Source organism: Gadus chalcogrammus, chromosome 10 (genome assembly GCF_026213295.1).
Source record: "Gadus chalcogrammus isolate NIFS_2021 chromosome 10, NIFS_Gcha_1.0, whole genome shotgun sequence".
Taxonomy (NCBI): Eukaryota; Metazoa; Chordata; class Actinopteri; order Gadiformes; family Gadidae; genus Gadus; species Gadus chalcogrammus.
In genome coordinates, this window is record NC_079421.1 from 19,182,373 (window position 1) to 19,206,748 (window position 24,376).

At 44.5% G+C, this 24,376-nt stretch overlaps 1 protein-coding gene across 1 annotated transcript in view; it reads right to left on the reverse strand.

Moving 5' to 3' along the window:
- gria1a (glutamate receptor, ionotropic, AMPA 1a) overlaps positions 1-23,932 on the reverse strand; it is a 62,658-nt gene extending 38,726 nt beyond the window's left edge. The window contains exons 1-4 of the mRNA XM_056600909.1: positions 23,659-23,932; positions 23,346-23,480; positions 8,739-8,978; positions 3,106-3,290 (exon numbers count right to left, since the gene is read on the reverse strand). Coding sequence (XP_056456884.1) covers positions 3,106-3,290; positions 8,739-8,978; positions 23,346-23,480; positions 23,659-23,746 — 648 coding nt within the window. The 5' untranslated portion in view covers positions 23,747-23,932. The remainder of the gene's footprint in view (positions 1-3,105; positions 3,291-8,738; positions 8,979-23,345; positions 23,481-23,658) is intronic.
- Positions 23,933-24,376: the final 444 nt, after the last annotated feature.

Here is a 24,376-nt window from a genome sequence, read left to right on the forward strand (position 1 = left end):
AAGAGAGAGCCAGAGAGCGACCCCCTTCTGTGTTGAATTACCCATCATTTGGACCCAGTTTACTTGACCTTGCCTTAATGGATCTAAACTAGCTTGGCGAGACAGCTTGCCAGGGAGCTTCAAGGAGCTTCATCGCAGAGTGAAAAGAGTGGCAGATCTGCTACACTGCTGGCATTATTCTGCCATAAGCCTGGTTTAATACAACATTATGTAGCTGTTTGATAAGATATCTCAAACTCTTACCAAAATGTGACAGATAATTACACGGTCAGATAGGAGAATGAAGTTCTCTATACCATATGTACGTCTAACGCAGGAATTAGACAGTAACAGATGTGGTAAGGAGGATAAGGAGCATCCTGATGCACACTGGGATTGACCCCACTGTCCCCTTTGTGTGTCCCTGTCTATCCTGACACAATACTCTCCCGGGCTGAGTAGGTGGGGATAGGACATCTCCATAGCCACATCAACTCCAATGTAAAAAGTGTGCAAGCGTGTGCATCATTACGTGTGCATGTACACATTTATGCATTTGTGTGTAGACACACACACATTACTTATCCTATGTGAGTGCATGCTTGAGTGTGTATGTGTCTATGTGTGCAAGTGTGCGCCTGTGCCTGTGTCTGTTAATATATACACGCACGCCTGTACTTGCGTGCATGTGTGTGTGTGTGTGTGTGTGCCTGCGGGGAGTGAGGCTGCTCTTGGTTAACGGTGCTGTAGGGCCCCAGCAGACGGTAGCATTTGTTATTAATGGTGACCTGAGTGAAAGGCAGTCCCCGTCAGCCACGCCCGGGGCACGGGAAACCTGGCGAGGAGCCACAGCCAGAGACAGACACTGACACCAATAAATCAAGACACCTCTCCAACGACCCCAGACGCCGTCAGTCACTCAGCGCTAATATAACAACGTCTTGACGGACGGGAATGTTTTCATTTCGGCCGAATCATTTTAATTCCTTATTTAGTGTTCGGGATTCAATTTGAATCCCGAACGCTCAGCTATGTTTTTTTCGCTCTCTGAATGAAACATGTGGGGTTTATAGCCGACATGAAGATTTATCTAAGGGAGAACGGAACACTGAACCGGAGACACAGTAGCCTGGAGGGGAGTACATCTGCATTCAGTCCACTAAAGCATCCCTCTAGGCTACGGCTGGTGGGGGCGGGACACTGGGATCTACCCCCTCATCGCCTAGGGAGCTCATCGCTGGGTATCAGCTAGATGACTGCGTAAGGGAGTGTGGGGGGCAGAACTCTGCCTCCTCTGCCATGTACTAGCCCAAGTATGTTCGTGTTACTGTATCAGTGAGTGCGTATGAGAGAAGGGTGTCTAAATGGGTGAGTGAAAGTGTGTGTGTGTGTGTGTGTCTGTGAATTTAAATGTGTGTGTGTGTTTATCTGAGTGTGTAACTGTAAGTATAAATGTATCAGTGAGTGCATATTAGAATGGGTGTGTGAGTGTGTTTGGAAGTGTGTGTGTGTGTGTGTGCATTTGTGCGTGTGTGTGTAATTGAGAGTGTATTAGTAAGCGTATGTTTCACATCTGTATGTGTGTTTATAAAAAAGGGTTGTCTGCACATATATTGATACATGTGTGTGTGTTTGTGTGTGTGTGTGTGTGTGTGTGTGTGTGTGTGTGTGTGTGTGTGTGTGTGTGTGTGTGTGTGTGTGTGTGTGTGTGTGTGTGTGTGTGTGTGTGTGTGTGTGTGTGTGTGTGAGCTACTCTGGCATCAGGCAGCAGATGCTGGTGATGGATTGAGGCTGTCCTACAGGAGAACTTGTGAGGCTCAGCTCCTTGTAGCGCAGAGGGGGCTGAAGCAATAACCTTAACTTGGTGGCACAGAACCATCAATAACATTCACACACACCATCTACTGCCTTCACATTAGGATGGGAAGCACCTGAGTGTTTGAATGTGTGTGTGTGCTTGTGATTAGGTTTTTGTTTGTTTGTGTGGGTGTTTGTGTGTATATGTGTGTGCGTGAGTGTGTGTGTGTGCCTTATCATGTTTGCTTCTGTGTGTGTTTGAGTGTGATTGTGTTTGCATGTGTTTAGTATGCAGGTGTGTCATTGTTTGAATGTGTGTGAACTGTGTTCAGACATGTTTGCCTCGCTGTGTCTGCATGTGTATGATACAGTATGAGTACACAGTGGGTCAGCATGTGTGTGTGTGTGTGTACGAACCCAAAAGTATACTTGTTCTAATAAATATGAAAACCACAAAAACAATTAAAAATATATTCGAAGAAAAAATAAACCCATTTCATCCAGCCCATTAAACACTAACACATTAATAAAAAGCTTTAAATGTTTTTAGTGCCTTTACTATTCACTGTTTGTGTGTGTGTGTGTGTGTGTGTGTGTGTGTGTGTGCGCGGGTTTGCGGATGCAAGAGTGTAATTGTGCATGTGTCTGCTGTGCGGGCTAATGGCCATGCAACCCCCCCCCCCCCCCCGCTCCAGCTGCACAGTGATTTGCGAGGGGCCGGTTTTGTTGCCGTGGAATGGCTGGCTCCAGAATGCCAGTGCCCAGTTATCTATCTTTACTGTCCGCAGTGGTCCGGGGGAAAGAACCACCAGATTACACCGCCATTTTGGCTCTGAAACCACTTGAGTTCCGTCTGTTCTTTGTTCATCCGATTCAATCTGCTACGTCCATCTGCAGTTTACCATAAGCTGTTCTATCGCTACATTGTGTCTGCACACTATGTGGTGTCAGATCGGTTGACACTGGATTAATAGTTGTATTATATAGACACTAATGCTGTGATTAGGGCAGACATTAAATACAAATGGGCTGGTTTGCGACTACTGAACATGCTGACAGCTTTTATGTTCCGTGATGTATCGATGCAACAATCTGGGCCAGGCATTTCATATTCATGGTCATAATTATCGAATGTAATTTAGTTTATTTGTCACTTGCGACTCGGCATATGGGGCTGTGTCATTGATGAAATAGCTAAGGGAAAGAAACAAACTGTTATTTTAACTAAATATTTAGCCAAGAGCGAAAGTCTCAACACTTTTCATGCTCACTCTCTGCTTTCTGCCAATGCTAATGCAGAACAAAATGAAACCATGAGTCATAGGGTACCTTCTTGAGGATGCCGGTAAGCCGCTCGGTCTCACAGTCGATGATGATCTGGCCCTCCTTCCTCTTGTCCAGGTCCTGGAACACCTTGAGGAAGGACGCCTCCGTCATGGTCTCCACGTTGACCGACGTCACCAGCCAGTTCCTTTCCGCTGCCGTGTCCAGAACTTTCTGAAGCACGGAAAGTCCTGTCAATAGAAAAATGACATAAAAATAACCCAAATGGGTAAACTCGCATGGCGGATGGAAGAGGCATTTACATTTATATTTAGAGATTCAGCAGCAGACTCTTTCATCCAAAGTGACTTTCAAGTGAGGCTGCGGAACAATCAAAAACACACAACTGAAGTGCAGAGAAGCAATCATAATCAGAAAGATGAATCATTTAATGTTTTTTTTTTATTATTTGCATAATTGTGTCATCTCAAGATACAAAGTGCAGTTCGACATCAAGTTCTGCATGGAAGCTAAAAACAACACAAAGTGCATAAGTGTACCAAGTCTGGATTCAAACTGGATGAAAGGGCGTGAGAGAACATCTAAATGTGGAAAAAACCAACGTGAGTATTCTCTACGTGGCGTTAGAGGCCTGAATCATGGACGACTAGCTTAATGACTCGTATCTATCAACTGAACTGAATACTCGGGAGGGTATATTTTATGCCATGGTTGTGCACGCACCATTAACACCGCAGTGCAGCTCACAACTCAGTATGTAAACACCGGCTTGCTCCAAGACATACGACCAGGTAAAAGAAAGGTTAACCAAGACCCTAACCTGTGTCTGATAAGCAAACCATTCTGAATCAGTGCTGCGGCCGAGTAGATAAATAAGAGTCCATTATCCAGCACAGTGTATGCCAATGTTGTTATCACGAGTAAACCGGCCACAGTTCCTTCTTCCACACTCGATGGCCCCTGTATATGCTAGCAGATGGCCCAATCTCACCAAGGTGAAGTGGCCTCCCAGTGTCAATTAGCTTATGTATTGGAGTGGTGTTGCACACCACTCCAATACGCTGTGACACTACTGTCTTCCCCGGGGGGACGAGGGGCAGAGGGGCCAAAGGCGCCGCAGAGCGGGTTAATCACTCGGGACGACAGGAAATAAAAGGTGATTAGAGTTCACATTGATCGCGCCAACAGATTTACAATCAGACTGTGGCTGTTCTTCCTTATAGCTGCCCTACGGTGAACCAATTAGAAACCAGGGTGGAAACAACTGGAGCTGATTGGCAGATATTACCCAGCTGAGTTGAACAACCAAAGTAATTATTGAAAAAAAGTTGAGAGGATTAATCACACAGCGGTCCTTCGTTTGTATTTCATAGCACTCCCGGTTGGTGTCAACACGTCTGTGCAACAGAAAACCTTCTGTTGTTCTACCTGCGAATAATCAAAGGTTGATTGGGAGAATGTGCGTGTGTTTTCCGTCACAGCTATAGCCTGAACGATTTCTACATATTATCATAAGGTTTTCTGAACTTCAAACATTGTGAAATTTTTGTAATGTATTTGAATGTGATGAAAAAAGCATTAGCGTGACTGGCATTTTATGTAGAAGCAATAAAAATGTAAAACTAGGTGGGCTGCTAAGGTAGCATACAAAAATGGACAGGTAAAAAGCAAATCATAGCTCCTTGAATTTTGCAGTTTTTATACAATCGGTTTTGCTCATGGGTGAATCATTTTGGACCCTCTGCAGATTTATTTTGAGCGGTGAAATTGATGAAAGGCCTGAGGATGGCCTGGGCTCTACATCAGTACTGTGTGTCAAGCCTGCGAATCCTGTGGAAACGGCTGAGCTGTTGTTTCCAAGTCCAGTTGGACATAGTGGTTTCAGCACCATGGACAGCTCCGTGCAACAACACAGTCAAGCATTTCATTCAAGCCATTCTTTCTTATAACTTCTTTCTTTCCTTCTTTTTCTATTTCAATTTTGCTCTCTCCATGTCTTTTTTAAAAAATTTAATTCAGTGGTGAAAGACCCAATAATATACAAATGTTGAGCTGGTCACGACACATCAAAGCGTTTCAAGTCCCTTGCAATTTATTCCTACAATACTCCCTCCCTTTCTCCTTCATCAAACATTTCCAATCAATTCATGCAACAAAAAAAAACATACAAGTAACATGCTAATTAATGAGAAAGAAACCAGGAACGAGGGAGAGAATGAAGGAAGAAATAGGGAGCGCTAGCAGGCTAATGCGTTCCTATAAATCAAGTCCCCAGTCAGAGAAGCTAAAGCAGACCTTGGCAAGGTAAAAAAAATAAAGGCACCTGGCGTGTGACTAATAGCACAGAGTAGCTGTCAACACAACCATTTTACGCACACAGACACCCTGGTTACAGGCCACAGGTAGACCGTACGACACACTTTGGGAAATGAATCTGCAAGCATTGTTTATGATGAGGTTTAAATGGACAACGCGTTTGTTTTGCCTGCTGCTGCCTTGGGACCAGGGGCACTTTGTCTCCAGACAGACGGGGAACGCTGCGTGACAAGGCCAAAATGAATTATCGAGATTTTGCTCATATCATGACATTTCCGGCTGCAACTATTGCAACATTTTTTATATTCATGAGAAATTGCCAAAATAAATATTCATTGGCACGAAAAAGACCAAATACACACAAATATTCATAACAGTCAAATAAATATTTCTCTTGAGGGATTAAAGAAAATGAGTAGGAAGGATATTTGTAAAATATGTATCCAGGCAACAGGCACTGCTGATAGGGATTCCAACAGACTACCTCTCAAATGTCACGTGACTTTAAACACACACACACACACGTGGTCATACGTGGCCCTGCACTTTCCGACCGTCTGATTGAGGGGACTTCAAGGGTTCTTGTGGCATTTCCGATCTGAAACAGCACTGAGGTGTGGGTGTGGATGTGCTTGTGTGTGTCTGTCTGTGGGTAGTTTGGGCACAAAGCGAGAACGGGATTTGTCAGTTAAAGCACACTTAATCCCCTTGCTTCCCCTGACGTTGGAAATAAGACGATAGACAAAACAGGAGACATCACAGCAGAATCATAGAGGAACATTTTAGTTTTAATATAGTTTATTTGTTAGAAATGTGGTTTTGAGCATGGCTTGTCTAAGACACTCGCTTGCCTAGACAAGTCATGCACATGTCAGCCATGCAGACATGCCAATGCCCAGGTACAAAACACATACACAAACAACATGTATCCACCTGCACACACACACACAAACACTAGTGCTGTTGGAAGACATTTCTGGAGTCTAACCTAATGCTGAAATTACAATTCGAATGTGTATGAATATCTTTTTAATAATTGTGTTGGCTGACCTAAGCGAATCTCGCCCTTCTGAACTCGGCCTAACCGCATGGAAACCAAACGGCTTTTGTCACACGAAGGCTGATGAAAAATAGTTTTCACGCACGTTAAAAGGGATCATGCAACATATTCCTATAATAATCGTACCGGTGAAAAGGCTGATGGAATACTCAATCTATATAGCCTAGTGAAGACGAGCTTATGCTCCTTCCATTCACCAAAATATCCTATGGATTCAGAGGATTGGATTATACTGGAGTTTTTCTTTGTAAGTGTAAAATAGTGTAGCGAATGACTATGCATGGATGAGAGGGATTATGATAAGTGGTTGTGCATTCTTTAATACATGGATGTTTAGGAGACGCTAGTTTTTGAGGTTGTTTCCCCTGTTCAATAACTAAAATAGGCTATCACAAGAAAGTTGGTATCCAAAACAAAAACTGTTGCGATACAACTGCACACCTTCATGTAATCAAAATCAAGCTACATTCACGTATACAAGGTGCAATTAAGCTGTCGCTTGTGGTGCACACTATAATCGTTGTTAACCACCATGGATGCAGTCAGAATACTGTGTGTTGAGAAACGTAGACAGGCTGTTACCTCTGCCATGTCCTACAACTTGCACGGTGTCCATGGTGACTATGACAAAGACAGCTGAATGTGATTGGATAACGTATTTATCCTCTTGCTAGAGCCGTAAAAATGGACCTTGGTGTTTAGTGTTGCCCTTTCGCTGAAATTGAGTTGTGTGTGTACAGTCCCATTCAACTCAATGTAAACGCCTCGATGAGGCGTTGATATGATATAATTTTGTGCTTAATAATATTACTTACTTAGCAAGAAAGTGTGTGAATATGTATGAATGTTTAACAACCACATGCTACCGTATACATAGGCTTATGGCATAGGCAATGCATAAGCCTATGTATACTTTATTAGGTATATTGTAAATATAAAGAAATTGACTTTTTTTTAACATATAATTGTAAAATAAAAAATAATGGAAGAAATTCAATTGGGATTATAGAGGGAAATTGACCACTCGGAAACAAACACGCACACACACACACAGGCACAAACCCAGAAAGTAGATCTATCATGGACATGCTCCGATACACACAACACCTGGTGAAGTTGACACTGCATTGTGGGAAGTTAGCATCTGATTGGCTTAAGAAGAATGGAGGCGGGGGGAACAGGAGGGGGGATGACTACCACACCTGGTGTTGACAGATTGTCCTTTTGTGCCTTGCAGGCATACTTTTACACAGAGGCTGGCGTTATAATTGCATTCTCAAATATTCGTCTTTCATAACTTCGAAAGGAAAAAAGGCAATTCTTGCCAAAAAAAAAACTTAATTATACGACCCATTGTCTGCTCCATCTATTGGCAACCGCTGGGTCAATACCCTCCTCTGTGTCCTACTCTCTGTTCCAAACCACGGGCAGAAAAGAACAAATTCTTTGACGATTGCTCATTTCGACAAATTAGCTACGTTTGACCCCATTGCTGTTGCCATGGCAATAAGACGGTGACTCATGGCGCTCTGTGTAACGACTGGTACTCCCAATAGCAGCCTTGCACACAGCCCGCAGTTGCCATTTCTGTCTTTTTCGCATTGATCACAACCACATAGCATTATTGTTTGATACACAAACATAGCGACACATCCCATAATGAAAGCCTGAAACCCTGAGCGGAAGGGTCACAGTGTGAGAAACGTACACCACCGACATCCCACTCCAACACTGCCAGTCTGCCACTCTGCAATTATTTGTCGGATCACACACAACTAGAATATGAAGATCAAATAACGCAAGAGAAGCAGAGGAATAGGACATGGAGAAAGCATGCCGGTGAGGCTTATCCAAGCATCCCCCTTTCCTCTGTCCCTCCATCTTTTTTTCTTTCCTTTCTTCTCTCGTTTTATTTATTTAATTCCATCTCGTTATCTCCGTCATTTGCAAACTTTCCTCACATTATTATCCGTTGGACAACTTATTCACAAGAATATGAAGATCAACCATTGTCAGGGAAGCAGGGTTAGGGGAGACTATATGGTCTGGCTTATGCATGCGGTCAGTGTAGAGAGAGGGGGAGAGAGAGAGAGAGAGAGAGAGGGAGAGAGGGGGGGAGGAGAGAGAGAGAGAGAGAGAGAGAGAGAGAGAGAGAGAGAGAGAGAGAGCGAGAGAGCTAGAGCTAGAGCTAGAGCTAGAGCTAGAGCTAGAGCTAGAGATCGAGTGCGAGATCGAGCGTGCGAGAGAACAAGATTGAGCGTGATCGAGCGAGAGAGAGAAAGAGAAGCAGCATCTATTCTACCTGAATCGGAGCTGTACATGTAGACAAACTTGGTCCAGCTGTAGTGGTCGATCACCCCCACCAGGGCGTCCTGCAGCTCGGGCCTCAGCTGGATGACGAACTGGTTGGCCGTCTCGATGGGAAAGGACGGCGTGACGAAGCACACGTGCAGCGCGCCACAGAAGGACATGAGCATGTTGACCGTCTTACGGTCGTAGAGCCCGATGATGGCGTACACCCCCTTAGAGAACTGGGAGCAGACTGCAGAGAGACAAGAGAAGAAGGGAGGGGGTACAGAGTGAGACAACAAGAACTGAAAGATACCCAGAAAGTAATAGAAGGTTGAATTTAGTAGTGTTTGCATTATCAACTTCAAGGAATCAATCCGTTGGATTTTGGATAAGGTGACATTTTCTCGAGGCATTAGTTGCGGCTCAATTGTTTTCCATTTCGGGGGGGGACATTTCGTGCTATGAAATAATCATGGATTTGTTTCGACTTTACGGGGAAGACTTTGTGACGGCTGGCCTTTTGGTTGAAAGTTGGACGGGTGGGGGAGGGGCGGCTAGAGTGAGAGGGAAGAGGTTAATCAATAAAACCCCACAGTTCCATTGACATTTCACAAGCAGAAGGGATCCGTCACCATCCTTCAGTCCTTTTCTTTCAGCCATCTCTCTAAAGTCGTTCTCCCATCCAATTTCCCACCATCACGGCTTCTACCATTTCTTCAACTTCCTCAAATTGCCTCTACCCGAATCTTTTGTTCTGATACCGTTCCATTCAACCATTCATGTTTCTCTATTCTCTCTATCCCCCCCTAGCTTTCTAAAACAAAGCCATCTCTGTGTGCGGACTCAGGGCTATTCTGGCCTGGGCTATTTTCCGCTGTGGCTGCGGGAGGGCCTTACGTTTCACAGTATTTACCAAGCAGATTGAAGGGGCTGTCTGTCCCCATCCCTGGGCCAGCTCACTGCTAGAGACGGGGAGAACGGGGGAGAGCATGGCCCGCATCCAAAAGGCCTTACCCGCCAGAGCCATGCAGAGCCATCTACGCAGGCAAGTGAAGCGCACATACTGTACGGGCGTGTTTTAAGAGTGTGTGTGTTAGTGGTCGTTACATGCACTTACTTACCCACCAGCCCACATATCCACACACACACACACACACACACACGCACACGCACACGCACAGGCACACGCACATACACACAGATATACCTGCACAGTGCACGCACAAACACATTCACACATACATCGCTTTTAGTGCTCAAATAGCTTGGTGACTCACTCTACTTAAAGCGATGCCCTGAAATAGACATGTTGCACCTCACCATGCAGACCTAGTAATGTCCTACACCTATCTGCCTTCCACGGCCTGCAGCACCCTGTCCAGCTCGCAAATGTCCCTCTCTCACCCTCTCGACCGTCCCTTTCCACCAGGGTTTACCCGCCAGGTTTGCAAAGGTACCCCCCTTTTCCAAATGTATTTTCTGCGTGTGCAGCAGAGATGAAAGCGCTGCAGTCCCCCCCCCCCCCCCCCCCCCCCCCCCCACCCCCCATACCCCTGGGAGTGTGGTAATCGCTGACCTGTCTGGCCGCAGTCATTTGGCTCAGCGGTTATGATGTTTAATGCTCGGTCCTAGGGGTGACTCCTTCAAATCCCTCAGATGGGGTGGAGGTTGGGAAGGTCTATGTTCGGTCACACAAGGATTCAACATACAGAGTTTTATCTGCTTGGTGGAGGAGCCACCTCGGTGCATGTATCTAGTATCTAGCGAAGAGGGCAGCCAATTGGTCCAGATGTTATTGTGATAAAAGAGGAATGGATTGTACGTTTATTTTTATTTGAAATGTATATATACTTTGTATATGTATACTTTTGAATTGTTGAATTGACGACTAGGGAAATAACTCACAGACCTTGTTGTGATTTATTGGTTATTGTAAAGTCCACTGGGTGTACTGCACATTACAGTCTACATCCATCGATTTCCCATCAATAACAAGCACCTGTAGCACACAATAAACAACTGTAGGTTATTGGGAATATAGCAGGTCTTCATCGTTTTTTCCCATCTTGCCATTTAAAGTGAACCTGCACTAGTGACATGGGAATTCACTTCTCCAGCACTATCTTCCATCGGCTCCCCATCATGGCCACCAGTGCTATCTATTTATTAATGTAGCAGATGCTTTTATAAAAAGTAATTTACAGTGATTTTATTTAGATCTTCTTAATCTGGGGATCCAACAGTCCTACTAGCAGAACTTCTTAGGGAAGGCACAGAGCCTGGGCCGGAACCTGAAAACAGACGCCTTGTTTTCTGTTTATTTACATATTCTACCAAAGAAAACTGATTTGCTCGAGTGGGCGCAGCTTTCAGAAGGGGAATATTTTTTTCTACAGTGGCCAGTCTCCACAGTGTTGATATTAAACATTTAAGACTCTTTTTTACAGTTGACCAATGCTCGTTGGGTTTGTGCTCCCGAATAACGCGCTTACAGATCCCCGCACCCAGCAACGTGATTGGTCGAAAAAAATGTAAAGCGAAAGAACGTGAAATGCCCTGTTCACCCAGACTCGTTGGACTCTGACTTTGAACTTAAGTACAATTTGCAGGAATGAAAAAAATTATGCAAAGGGTGCACTTTAAATGTTACTTTAACCCAGATCTTTTCGGCTGCTTCCATAATTCACAAACACCACGAGGCCATCCTGCCTGCTCAGCACTGTGGCCAACTAGTTCTACTTATTTTTTAATAAAGTACCGGTAATAGAAAGAAAGCCGCAACCTGGAAAGGATTGATGGTAACACAACAGGGGCAGCTGTCAGGTGCCACTCCCGCTGCTTCTGTCTCTCCCTGCTCCCAGTGTACCCGTTCCCCGCAGCTGTTCCTGGGCTTAGTGTGAGCCAGATATCCCATGACAGATATCAGTGTCTCTGCCTGCTGCCCATATGATCGCTGTGTTGATGACCAGGGGGGAGACAGCAGCATCATCTGCACAGGATGTGTCCGATAGGATGGTAGGATAGTATAGACGGCCATGGCTGTCAGTATACTCTGTATGTGTAATGTGTATACTGGAAGAGCATGGTTCTCTCTCACTGTGTTTAAATAGTTTGGATTTGGCCTTATAGACTGCTGTTGGTTTTTATTGGTCCATAATATTGCTTAAGGGCTCTGACATAAACGGTGTTAAAATAAAGTATAATGGTAAGCACTATGTTCAATGAACTTTAATTATGGATCATAGTCAATGTTCTAGCTTATAAATGTGCAAATAAACTGCTCGTTATAAGAGGGCCTCAGTCCAAAGGATTTAAAAAAGGAATATGACAGGAGGCATTTTGACACTTTGAACATCCAAATTGAAAAACTCACTGGAGTCTTTACTTTCTGCTTCCAACCACAACCGTTTAGAAGATGCTCAGGCGGCTCCAGCACTTGCAACATTGCAGCTCAAGCCTCATTTTCAGACGGCCGCAAGCTGCAAGGAATGGCTATCAGATGCCAAATCCTCCTAATCTGATAAAACCAGACAAACCAAGACAAACCAAGACATGCATGTGTGTGTGTGTGTGTGTGTGTGTGTGTGTGTGTGTGTGTGTGTGTGTGTGTGTGTGTCTGTGTGTGTGTGTGTGTGTGTGTGTGTGTGTGTGTGTGTGTGTGTGTGTGTGTGTGTGTGTGTGTGTGGATGTACGTAGGCATGCATGCAAGTTTGTAAGGATCATCAGAGCCATATCATGTATACACCATATGGTGCCTTCATTAGCTTGTGCAGAATGGATGCATGGGCAATCAATTATTAGCATTTTCATTACCATTTAATAAGGGAAATTGTTTAGGCTTTTGTTGAAAATCATATTTCTTTTATACATATAACCACGTATTGGGTAATTTCTGTAAATATTATGTCAAACGATTATTGCAAACATTGTTCGATTTAATAACGTATGGAGAAAGGTCGGCAATACTAGCCAGTATGAAACAGCCCCTGCCCCTTGACTCTGTCAAGAATAGAACTACTTCCTTTAGCTGTTATGTCAGACTAGCAGCTTCACAGTCCTCCTTTCAATCTCCATAAAGATTTATGAAGTATGGAATGAGCTGCTGTGTTATTAGTTGAACATTTGATTTACCAATCTGCTCACTTGTTTTACAATCGCAATCTACAGTGTGAACAACAAGGCTAGAAAGGGACACGAAATAGCTTGTAAAAAAGCTTAAACTTCAATTTAAATCAGTTTTTCACGCCATAGAATGCCCAATAACACAGTGCTTTAACGCAATATTTCCAAAGTGAATGTCAAACTTGATGACTTTTATGGATGTTTTATCTTTTGGTAGGCATCAGTTCGCAGTCCAACCCCTTTCGTTTCAGCGAACAGCAGAACTCCAGAACCTGGATTCCCAGAGTTCGACATTGCCTTGATAATACAAGGACTCTGGCCAATTAGGCATGTTACATATATAGTCAATGTCCTCTGCAGAACTCAAGGACACAGCATGTGGTCATATTGGCCACGCTTGTCAGCTGAATCTTCCAAGAGAATCACTTGAAAAACGGCAGTGTTGAAAAAAAGGATCCAAGAACAAAAAACGGTATGAATCAGTTGCAGAGTAAACATTGAACTGATACACGTTGTATTCATGTGGATCTGTGAAAAGACAGTTTGCATCAATTCACCTGAATCATCTCCCAGCGTTGACTAATTACCACTCCTGTTCAACCGAGGGAAACATTTCCATACGTTAGATTAAACACATTCAAATCCTTAATTGATTCTGAGATAACATTTTGCTCCACTGTTAGGGCACAGGGTTACGCCATCAAACATGCCGATCTCTGAGACTATAGAGTGGTTGACACAGAGGCCACACTCCCACGAACACAAGACGCCATGGAAATGCGCTCTTATCTCCATCGACTCATTGCCAATAACTGTGGAATTAAGAGGGAATGGAATAAAAACAGGGGAACATTCTTGTTCCCCTACGGTCCTACGCTTGTTCCAAAAAACGCTAATCAGCTATGAAAATGGAAGAGAGGGAGAAAGGGCGAGAGAGAGCGAGACTGACAAGAGAAGTCAATACAAAACCCACAGCATAGCCGGTGCACACAGAAGCAAACACACACTTGGTCATGCCTACAGACAATCACATCCTTGCTGTCTACGAAAAAAGCCCATTGTTAAGGCTGTCGTGTTTGTCGTATTTGTTTTGACATGAGTCTCTCTCTCTCTCGCTCTCTCTCTCTCTCTCTCTCTCTCTCTCTCTCTCTCTGACTCTCTCTCTCTCAGACACACACACACACCCTTTGTGGAAGCCGTCAGTCAGGTGGTGGGCGTGGACAGCCCACTCAGCCAAACTCCTCCCAGATAGCATGAGTCACACACTGCAATCAATCTCCCTCTCTGTTCAGAGGAGCAAAACGATGCAGCAGTGCCACGCATCAGCATTTGTTATACCAGCAGGTAGGTGGGAAGCCAATGTGAACCGTGCGCCGCCAATCTATTTCATGGAGTGGGAGATAAAACTAATTCCACGCTGTATTTGGTGGTCCGTGTAGTGTAGACATAGTAGTCATAGAAACAGTAGCACAACCATATTGTCTTATAAACCATGGATGAAGATGTTTCCTCCTGCAGGTCGCGGGAGTGCAAACGTGTTTGTAGGCTTGAAAATAGTAAATTCATTTTCTTTTCACCCGCCATTACATAGTTCTCTACACAGCACATCGAACCCAACCCCCGCAATGAGGACCCAGGGCCCTCTGAGGGACGGGGTTCACAGACTTGTGCCTGCTGGTCCCTGGCGTAAACATCTCTGGCTCCCACGCACTCAGGGGAAGACTGAGCGGCAATGCCTGCCTCACACCACTTCCTTCTGCTCATACAATAGGAGGGGAGAGGACGGCTGGACCAAACGACTTGATGAAAGTAGTGGTGCTTCAGAAAATTGTTCAAAGATAAAATTTGAATGGGTAGAAGACAAGAACTATGAAACAAGCCCTCGGAAGTGCGAACGTAGGGACGGCTAATGTGCACTGCTTTGACACTGGAGATTACGAGCATTTAAAACCAGGCAAAGGTCAGGGAGGAAAAAAAGGACAAACACTGCATTTTCAAAATAAAGGTGAAATATGGGATAGCAAACTCAGCCACTGGGAGGTATATTAATGGCGGCGTCTACGCCTCTGTGAAAAAGATAGAAAGTATTGCTAAAAGATAGCAAGTGTTTTTGTTAAAGATAGTGGGAGAAGAAAGGGAGAGTCGGTGTTGGGGAGGTTAGATTATATGAACAGCACAGGGAGTATAAGGAACAGATGCCATACTAGCAGAGGAGTCCACAGCGACATTATGGCCAACTCACCGATTTCCCTCTTCTCCTCCTCCTTGTAATAAAACAATGGTTGAGCAACACCTCATTAAGCGGGTAATGGAGAGTGTGAGAAATCTCTCCCCCAGCTCCAAACATCTCTCTCTCCACCCCCCCCCCCTCCCCCCATGCTCTCTCACTCAGGGTTATTGTCTCATTTCCTCGCAGCTTCCGTCCGCAAATCCAATCTGGTTCGTGTTGGAGTCCTGCGGCCTGCGTTGAATAAACGCTTACATGAGCAGCGGGTCAGAACCTGGCAACCAGAGCCCCAAACCTATCGAAGGAGGAGGAGGGACGTGGGGAGGGGCTTTAATTTATCCCCCTCCCTCACGGTGCTCCCACCACAATCATCCCTCCATCTGTGCCTCACTGCCAACAGGTGCAGTGGGACGATCCTACTCGCATCCGATTTTGTCTTGACGGAAAGGAGTTAAACTAAGTCACAAATAAATAGTAACTAAAGGGATATGAAAACGACGTGTCTTTGTTAAAAGGTATTGGGTCAGTATTTGCTACTGCTACTTTAACTATCTAACTATACAAGATCTTTGCTTTCTCCTTATGGTAATAAACATTGCAAAGCCCAATGCACAAGGAGCACGAGTTTCAGTTCACATCTGAAGTGGCACCCAAATAAGAAATATAATGATTTTCTTTGAATATAGCAAAGAACAGGGAGCACAAAGGTAGTGAGCTGTATTTTTTCGCTTCAAATAGGACTGAAGTCTATTTTTCGTGTGAAAATGTGTGCTTTGGTCTAAGGTAGTGTGGCAGAGTATACCGATACTGGAACGGTAGCACCATACCTTCCCATTAGAAATGATACAGTATCCCAATTTATTGATACCGCTACTTAAAGAATGTCTTAAGGCGTATTTCCTATGAATGTGCGACAGCAGCACAGTGTGTGTGTGTGTTTGTGTGTGTTTAACTTTTTGCTTCCACTCCCTGCATGCATAGTGGCCATGCTAAGGAATTATTCTCTCCCAAATGCGTGCCAGTATAAATTGAGGGCATGTATTCTTTGTCTGAATGAAGCACCCTGCATCGTGCATTTTATTTCATTCACCGAACATCAAGTGTTAGATAAAAACGTTAAAGAGATTAATAAAAAACATTCTACATGTCGTTCCACAAACCATAGGACCGTGTTTGGTTGCTTGCATTAAGGTAGTACAGGCGGGTAACTGATCATTTCGAAACATTAATTTGAAGATATGTCCTGCTTTGTCAAATGTGCGCATTTTATGATTGACTTTTCTTAAAATGAATCACGAAGAACCAAAACATTTGTGAAAATAAGCATAAATAGCTTGGCAAACTGTGTGAGTGTGATGTGAGGCTTGCCAAAGTAAAAAGTAAATCACAAACTCAGCTTTAGGGGACATCAGATAACTGAATACCATGTAAAAGCTTTAATAACAACAAACAAGAACTGTAAGTCATGGAAGTCTTGCACTTCATGGGGATGGAGCTCAAACCCAGGATTATTAGATATCTGGGGAGGTACTATATGGAAAAAATGGTATCAGATTGCTGTGTTTATATATCTTTAAACTGAAGTAAGCGATAGTCTCAGTCCGTACTTTCTCAATATCCAAATTTGAAATCCCATTGCATTTGATTCAAGAAATCCATTATTATCTATTAGATCTGACATGTATATAAGCACTCAAAAGAAGAAAAACAGTAGATTAAGCCCTCTTGTGTAATCCTTCAACCTCATGCTAGTGGGAGGCAGCACTCGCTGTCATTGAACAACAGTTGTTTCACGCAAAAACATAAAAAAAACAATGTCTGTGTCGTTGTTTAAATGACAGGAGCTGTCCTCGCCTGTCGCCCGGAGAGCAGCCGGCCCCCCGTATATTACGCTGTTGTACTGCTGTTCAAAAAAATAAATAAACGCTGCGCTTTGTTCCTCATTAGAGTACACAGGAGCTTCTCAGATGTCTGACAGGGAAAGGGGGGCCCCACATGTCCGTCTGCATTAGAACACACGGGAGGGAGAGAGAGAAAGCTACATGAGAAACATGACAGCTGACATGTACTGCCGTAACTCCTGTTCTTCATCTCCAATATCTCGGCGCATTCTGACATAAATCACAGCTGCCGAGCTCCGGCGTCCATGATGTGGAGGGTGGAGCGTCACCTCCAGAGAGCACAGATTTGCTGCCTGGGAATTGCTAGATAATTGGTTAGCTTGTGTGAATGCAGAGGGAGGGACGGGTGGGTGGTGGGTGGGAAGGTGGGGAGTGGGGGACAGGGCTGGTCGTTAGTGGGCGCGCTCAGAAAGACAATGAAGGAGGAGAGCCGGGAGGCACGGTGAAGGAGTTGGGTGAGAGTGTATGTGTGTGCATGAGAGAGTGAAGGTATAAATGAGATGGATAGATAGATATAGATACATACATACATACATACATACGTACGTACATACATACATACATACATACATACATACATACATACATACATACATACATACATACATACATACATACATACATACATACGTACATACGTACATACATACATACATACATTCAGAAATTAAGTGGCGAGAGGATGGAAGAGAGAATAAAAATTAGAGAGGGAGAACACACAAGGTTAATAAGAGCGTATCCAGACTATAAAAAGAGCTGATATGTGTGTATTTATATGTGTGCACTGCATGCTGTCATGCATGCATGCATGACAGTTTGTGCACCAGGGTTTCTAATGTGTGAAGGAGGGCTGAGGTGTTTGTGTGAAGGGCAGGGATGGAAATGTGTGACCAGTGGTTTCTCCTCAAGGTCACAGGCTGCAGGGCCGGAGGTGGTTCAGGATCACCCTGCCTTCTCCTGACCCCCCAGAGAAAGGCCACAGCAGAGAGCTGAAAGGTCATATACATGCCTTTTGTTTCCTCGCTCATTACCATAACATAACCCTGCCTCCACAGCTGAGCCAACACTCAAAAACAAACACACACAAACACACTTTCTCCCAAACACACAATATACAAGCTCCAGGACAGATCTGCAATCATATACACAATACACTTTTCTCACTTGCATACGGAAACGGAAAAAAACACACACCGCACAAACACAGACATACACACACACACACACACACACACACACACACACACACACACACACACACACACACACACACACACACACACACACACACACACACACACACACACACACACACACACACACACACACACACACACACACAATCTCAATATCCTCTGTGGCGTGCACTCTATCCCGGTATTGTTTGGGGAGCAGTTGCAGATGATCTACATTGATTGCTATGGGCACTTCCCCATCCCTAACGCTCCAGCAGAGGCAAAACCAAACCAAAATAAAAACAATCCAAGCCTCCAGATTCATCACAATCACAACTGCCATGCCCACCAAGCGCAGAAGGAATGAACACAGTTTCCTACCATGTTATGTCTTTTCCCCATTCTTCTTTATTTATTCACTCAATCTTTTGACAATTTAACTGTCACACCTGAGACCAAAAGGACAGAAATTTGCACATATTTCATCTGCCTTCGACGCAGCCGCCCCGACCTGTCTCCCCTGCGTCGCACAGGGGGTTGCGGCGAGACAATCGCGGGGAACATAAAGAGTTGAAGTCTTGACGCTGCTGTAGCACAATGAGTGGCACCACAGGCTATGCTATGTGCTCCGCCGGTACAACACCCCAGGGTCTGATTGACACAAGCCATCGGGGCTGAAATTGCAGCGTAACCTCCAGCACTCCCACACCCACCCCCCTCAACACACTTGCATCACATCGGAGACTCTCTGCTTAGGGGTCAGTGTTATTTTTGTTTGTATTTCTGGTTGGGAGAAGTCGGTCTTGAAAGGGGTGGGTATATGGAAGCAAAAGGTCCCCACAAAACAAGATATTTATATCGGCTTTTGTTTTTCTTTCCAAGGCAATCCTTTGCTTCTTACTTTTTCTTTTTTTCACAGGAGAGCCCTCCTCTTTTCCATGGGGTGATTATTACATTACAGTATTTATGCTCATAACTCCATGAAGCAATAGCTTTTGATGGGCTGCGCTGAATAATACATTAAAAGCATCTGCTTAAGCTCCATCTTCTCCAAGCAATTGTGCATGTTAATATATATATATATATATATATATAGATGACAAGCGTGTGTGAGTGCATGTTTGAGAAAGAAAACATTAAATAAGTGAATTGATCGTGTCTCCTTTACTTGGCTATAACGAAGTGGACCTGCAGACACCACTGGGTTGCAATTCATATCTGCCCTAAGCTAGTTCAAAAATCTCTCCTCTCCCATCTCTCTCATATCCTCTCCTCTTTCCCCTTTTTTTTTTTACATCTCCTAGTTCTCCTACCCCCTACCCTTCCCCACCTTTCCTCTCCCTCACCTCCTCCTCCCCCCCTCCTATCATCTCCCCTCCCACAACATTCCCTATCTCTCTTACGACCCTGTCCTCTCCTGGGCATTGACCAGGAAGGAAAGGGCCTCTGTGTAGACCTTCCAGCATTGATTAAAGCTGTCCCTTAGATTCTCTTCCAGTTCCCTCCAACAGATCCTGGGACGCACGGGGTGGGGGAAGGGGATTGCAGCCCAGCATGGATGACAACACAAATGGTTCTATGCCTGGGTCCTAATTAGCTATAATGAAAGGTGGTTGGTTATTGGTTTTGTACACTTGGACACAAAATCAAAGTCATGCCAGATGCTCACGAAGCCTGGTCGCTAGGGTACTAAATGCTGCCTTTTTTTTGCTGGCCGATCTCTAAGAATCAAAGTAAGACTTATTTACTCTGTGATATGAGATTTGGGCTGCAAATAGCCGGAGATAAGCTCAGCGCCTTGTACACAGAAATCAAAGAACAATATGGATATTGGCAGGAACCTGCAGTGGATCTCGATATGAAGCCATACTTTAAATTGAATATATTTATCCAGTCAATAGCAGATTATGGTAATGTGATATCTAACTGATACAGAGAAGTGACTAACGTGTATGCGACATAAGTCGATATATAAGCCTGTTTCAAGAATATTTGATAAAAATCCTCCTAATAAATATGAATAAAAATGACAGTGCAGAACAGGGTTTTTCTACCACATTAGCTACTTGGCTGCGCATGGCGCTGCTGTTAGAGAGTCAAGGGAGGTGGCAAACGGGCTCTGACACCGCATGTATCGCTGTGTCACATTGTTTTGTCAGATCAAACCGCTCCACCAGTTACAGCCTTATTAGTCCCCAGACTCAATTCAAGTCTCCACATCCCATCTGTACTCTTACGTCTCCTGTTATGAATCTCTATTCCACACCCTATCTCTGTCTTTCTCACTCTCTAATTTTTTTTTTTTTACCTAATCCCCTTTTTTCAACCTTTTCACTAATTCAACAAGGCTTCCCCATCACCGCCATCCACCCACCTTACTCCCCGTTATTCAAAAGCCTTCCTCCTATCCCTCTGTTGACCAGGTGTCTGGGTTCTCTCTCTGCGTGTGTGCGCATACGTGTGCATGCATGCGTGCGTGCGTGTGTGCGTGTGTGTCTAGCTGATGATGCATATCACGTGCATCCGGAGTGCCATTCAACCCCCAACGGCACAAGGGCCTATTCACACATTTGCGACCAGCAAGAACCTTCTGAGTTTGTTCCCCTACTACACACACACAAACACACACACAGAGACACACACACAGAGACACACACACACACACACACACACAAACACACATAGAGGTAAGCCGTCACTCCACCATGGTCTGCTCAGGAGATGTCAGTGTTGGCACTCAGACACAGTCCTGCATACAAAGGTTCAACCACTACCAAACACATGGGATTATCACCTGTGCACACAGACACACACACACACACACACACACACACACACACACACACACACACACACACACACACACACACACACACACACACACACACACACACACACACACAGACACACAAACGAAATACACACTGTAAGAGCGCCGACCCACACCGAAGTGCATCAGCACCACGTAAGAAAGCTACACATCCGTGCGTATGCTTCTCGACTGATTCTCTACACATGGTTTCAGTAACCAACGAGCTGACAATTAACACAAAGAACAACCTGCCTTTGGTGTCTGAATCGATGGAAACACAAGGCCCTGGGGCCTCTCTCGTTCCTAACACATCTCCACCACACACACACACACACACACAACGTGTGTGTGTGTGGGGGGGGCTATTTTGGAAGCAACATACACACAGCTGGGGTAGAGGGTGTCGTCTTCATTGGCCATACTCTTCCCTTTGATTTGAACCCTTCTGACACGCCAGTATCGGCGTCAGCCTGCCATCTCAACCATGCAGCCCATGGACCCGCACGTCACAGTGATGAGCGGATGTTAAAACGTGATGTGACGGCGATCGGAGGACGGGACCGGAACGTGACACATCTTCCGTAATCGGATATGAGCTCAAAAACAGAAGTCAGTGTAAACCCACCAATATATTTTTCTGAAAAACTAAGTGGATTTTTTTTTTCCATGGCAACCAAGCACATTGGGATGTGAGTTGTCAAGTGTTCAGTGTAATTGAAAGCAGAGAGCAATTTCTCAAAAGTCTCCGCCAGAGTGTGCAATCAGCAGGAACATTAAGTTCACATATACACAGGTGTATTTGCAGGTTGGATTTGGGGTTGTGTATTTCTCAATACAATCCTTAGCGGCATTGAAACCGGTCTCCCCTTCTACTAGGTACATGCAATGTCACACTCCTTCTCTGATTCTGACATATGTGTTGGCTCTGCTCGAACAAGCCCCCTTGGAAACAGCCCCTGCCCCCCCTTATTTGTTTGCATCGCACAGGGTGAGCACTGTCTTGTTAATGACCGCATGGGGGACTGTTTACAGTGCATTAGACAGCTACTGCTTCAGCAACCCACATAGGAAGCATGATAGGCTGATTGGCAGGTGGATGATAATTGTGAGAAGGGAGAGGCGATCTCATAAAGGGAGAGAGAGAGAGAGAGAGAGAGAGAGAGAGGGGGAGGGAGGGAGGGAGGGAGGGAGAGAGAGAGAGAGAGAGAGAGAGAGAGAGAGAGAGAGAGAGAGAGAGAGAGAGAGAGAGAGAGAGAGAGAGAGAGAGAGAGAGAGAGAGAGAGAGAGAGAGAGAGAGAGAGAGAGAGAGAGAGTGTGTCTATTGAAACTAATCATAGTTTCAGCATGTCAGAAAAAAAAATCGAATCATGAGAAGTATGCAGCTACTTATAGAGATGTCATTCAGCTTTGCTCCATGACTATTTGCTATAAACACGCTCATTCTTCTTCTTGTTTGGTTTCTCCAATTAAATAGAAACAACTTGAAGCAAGTTGAGGAATGGGTTTATGTTTATTTTGATGCTAATGTGTGATGTGTAATGTGTAATGTATGTGACATAGGCCTACATTGTAATTCTCTGAGGAACTCTGGCATGACCTTTTGATTGCTAATTAACCTTAAAACGATGCTGCCTCCAAAATCCACATTTAAGGCCATAGTGTATAAATCGAACTAATTATATGATTTGAATGGCTTTCATGCAACGGGGTAATGATTCTTATTGCATGCAGTTTATTATTAATATTATAGTATATTATCAATGATTGAAGCCAGATACATTTGAATATTGTTTTCCAACTCCAGGTCGGCACTCCAGGTCTAAGGTTAAAAAAAAAGACAAAGAATGTGGTTTGTATTTTTGTGTGTGTAGGTGTGTAGACTATATGCATGCATAAGTGTGGGTGGTTGACTCCGTCTGTGCCCGCGTGTATGTGAGTGAGTGTGGCAGAGAGGGAGTCTCGGAGTGCGCACTGGCGATAATCGCATAAAAGTGAAAATACGTTTAGACAGGGTTTTAATCTTTAACTATAATCGATCAGATCAGTGTGGTTGATTGTCAGTAGTACATCAAATTAGTATTAGAGATTAAACCGATTCAGATCTATCAAACGGACTATTATTTCCGCACCATCCGACACTGTTGAGTGTGATTCAACACGTGAATCGCCCATTCGGTAAAATAATCATAACGACATTGAACAATAAGAAAAATCCACTGATAAACGGGAATTTGCATTGAATTCAGCAGTTATTCTTGACAGGGTCTCGTAACAAATTATGCTCAGCAACAGTTTGAATGGAGGAGGGGGCACGAGCGGACATGTTTAACAATGGGAACATAGGATTTGATTAAATAGATCCCCATGAAATCGTACTTACATGCATATGTCATTGAGAAGCTGTTCCCCATCTTGACCACATCCACCTGCGGCACCAGTTTGGGGACTTCCAGGTGATGCGTGAGCGCGAACCGAAAAACCTCATATTCGTGTGATTCGATTGGGAATAATCCACCTGTAAATGACAGCAAAAGAGGTATTAAAACCGAACACGAGAGAAAATCTGTTAGACGACCAAACTACCGAAAAATCGGCAGCGAAAAACAACCAAAACTTTAGCGTATTCGACGCCAACGTCGCGCGAAGATCTACGGAAAAACCTTTAAAAGAAAACGCGTGTGCGCATTTCTTACCTATATTGATGTTACTTGGGAAACCTGCGGTTGAACCCAAGCATATCCCCAGTAAACTGGTGCAGAGGATGGTGAAGCTTCGCTGCATATTTCCTTTGGCATTGGCGAAGGAAAAAATACCCGAAATCCAACCATAGGTATTTTCCGTGGTAAAGTTAAATCCCCCTTCTCCTCCTCCACTCCGCTCGACTCCTGCTACGGCAACGGCGACATCAACCTCTACGGCGAGGGCGAGACGGCTACTGAGATGACGCCGGAGGAGAGGCTGACTGTGTATACGCGCACCTTCTTCTCCTTCACGTCTGCACCTTTCCCGCGCTCTGCTGCTATCGCTCTCGTGTCCTCGGGTGCTGATGCATGAGAGCGAGCGGGGAGTCGGGGACTTCAGCGCGAGCGAGCGAGAGAACTCTTTTACCCACAAGTCGTTCCTTTGCGAGAAACGCACGTTAATGTGGTGGTAAAAGGATAAAAAATGTCTGTCCTTTGAAATGCTTTTTTAAATATTAAGTTTAAAGCAATTAGTCTTTTATTGTTATTTTATTCAAAGCGTTATATCTGTTACCTGACCTCACACCTCGTTGTTCCTGAACCGTTATTCGCTCTTTGTAAAAATAAACGTTTAGTAGGTCAATCAATAGCGCACGTGAAACTATTTTCTTCCAATGCAAAAACGAGCATATTCCTCAAGCGCCCTCCTCCGTGTGGGCAGATGATTAGC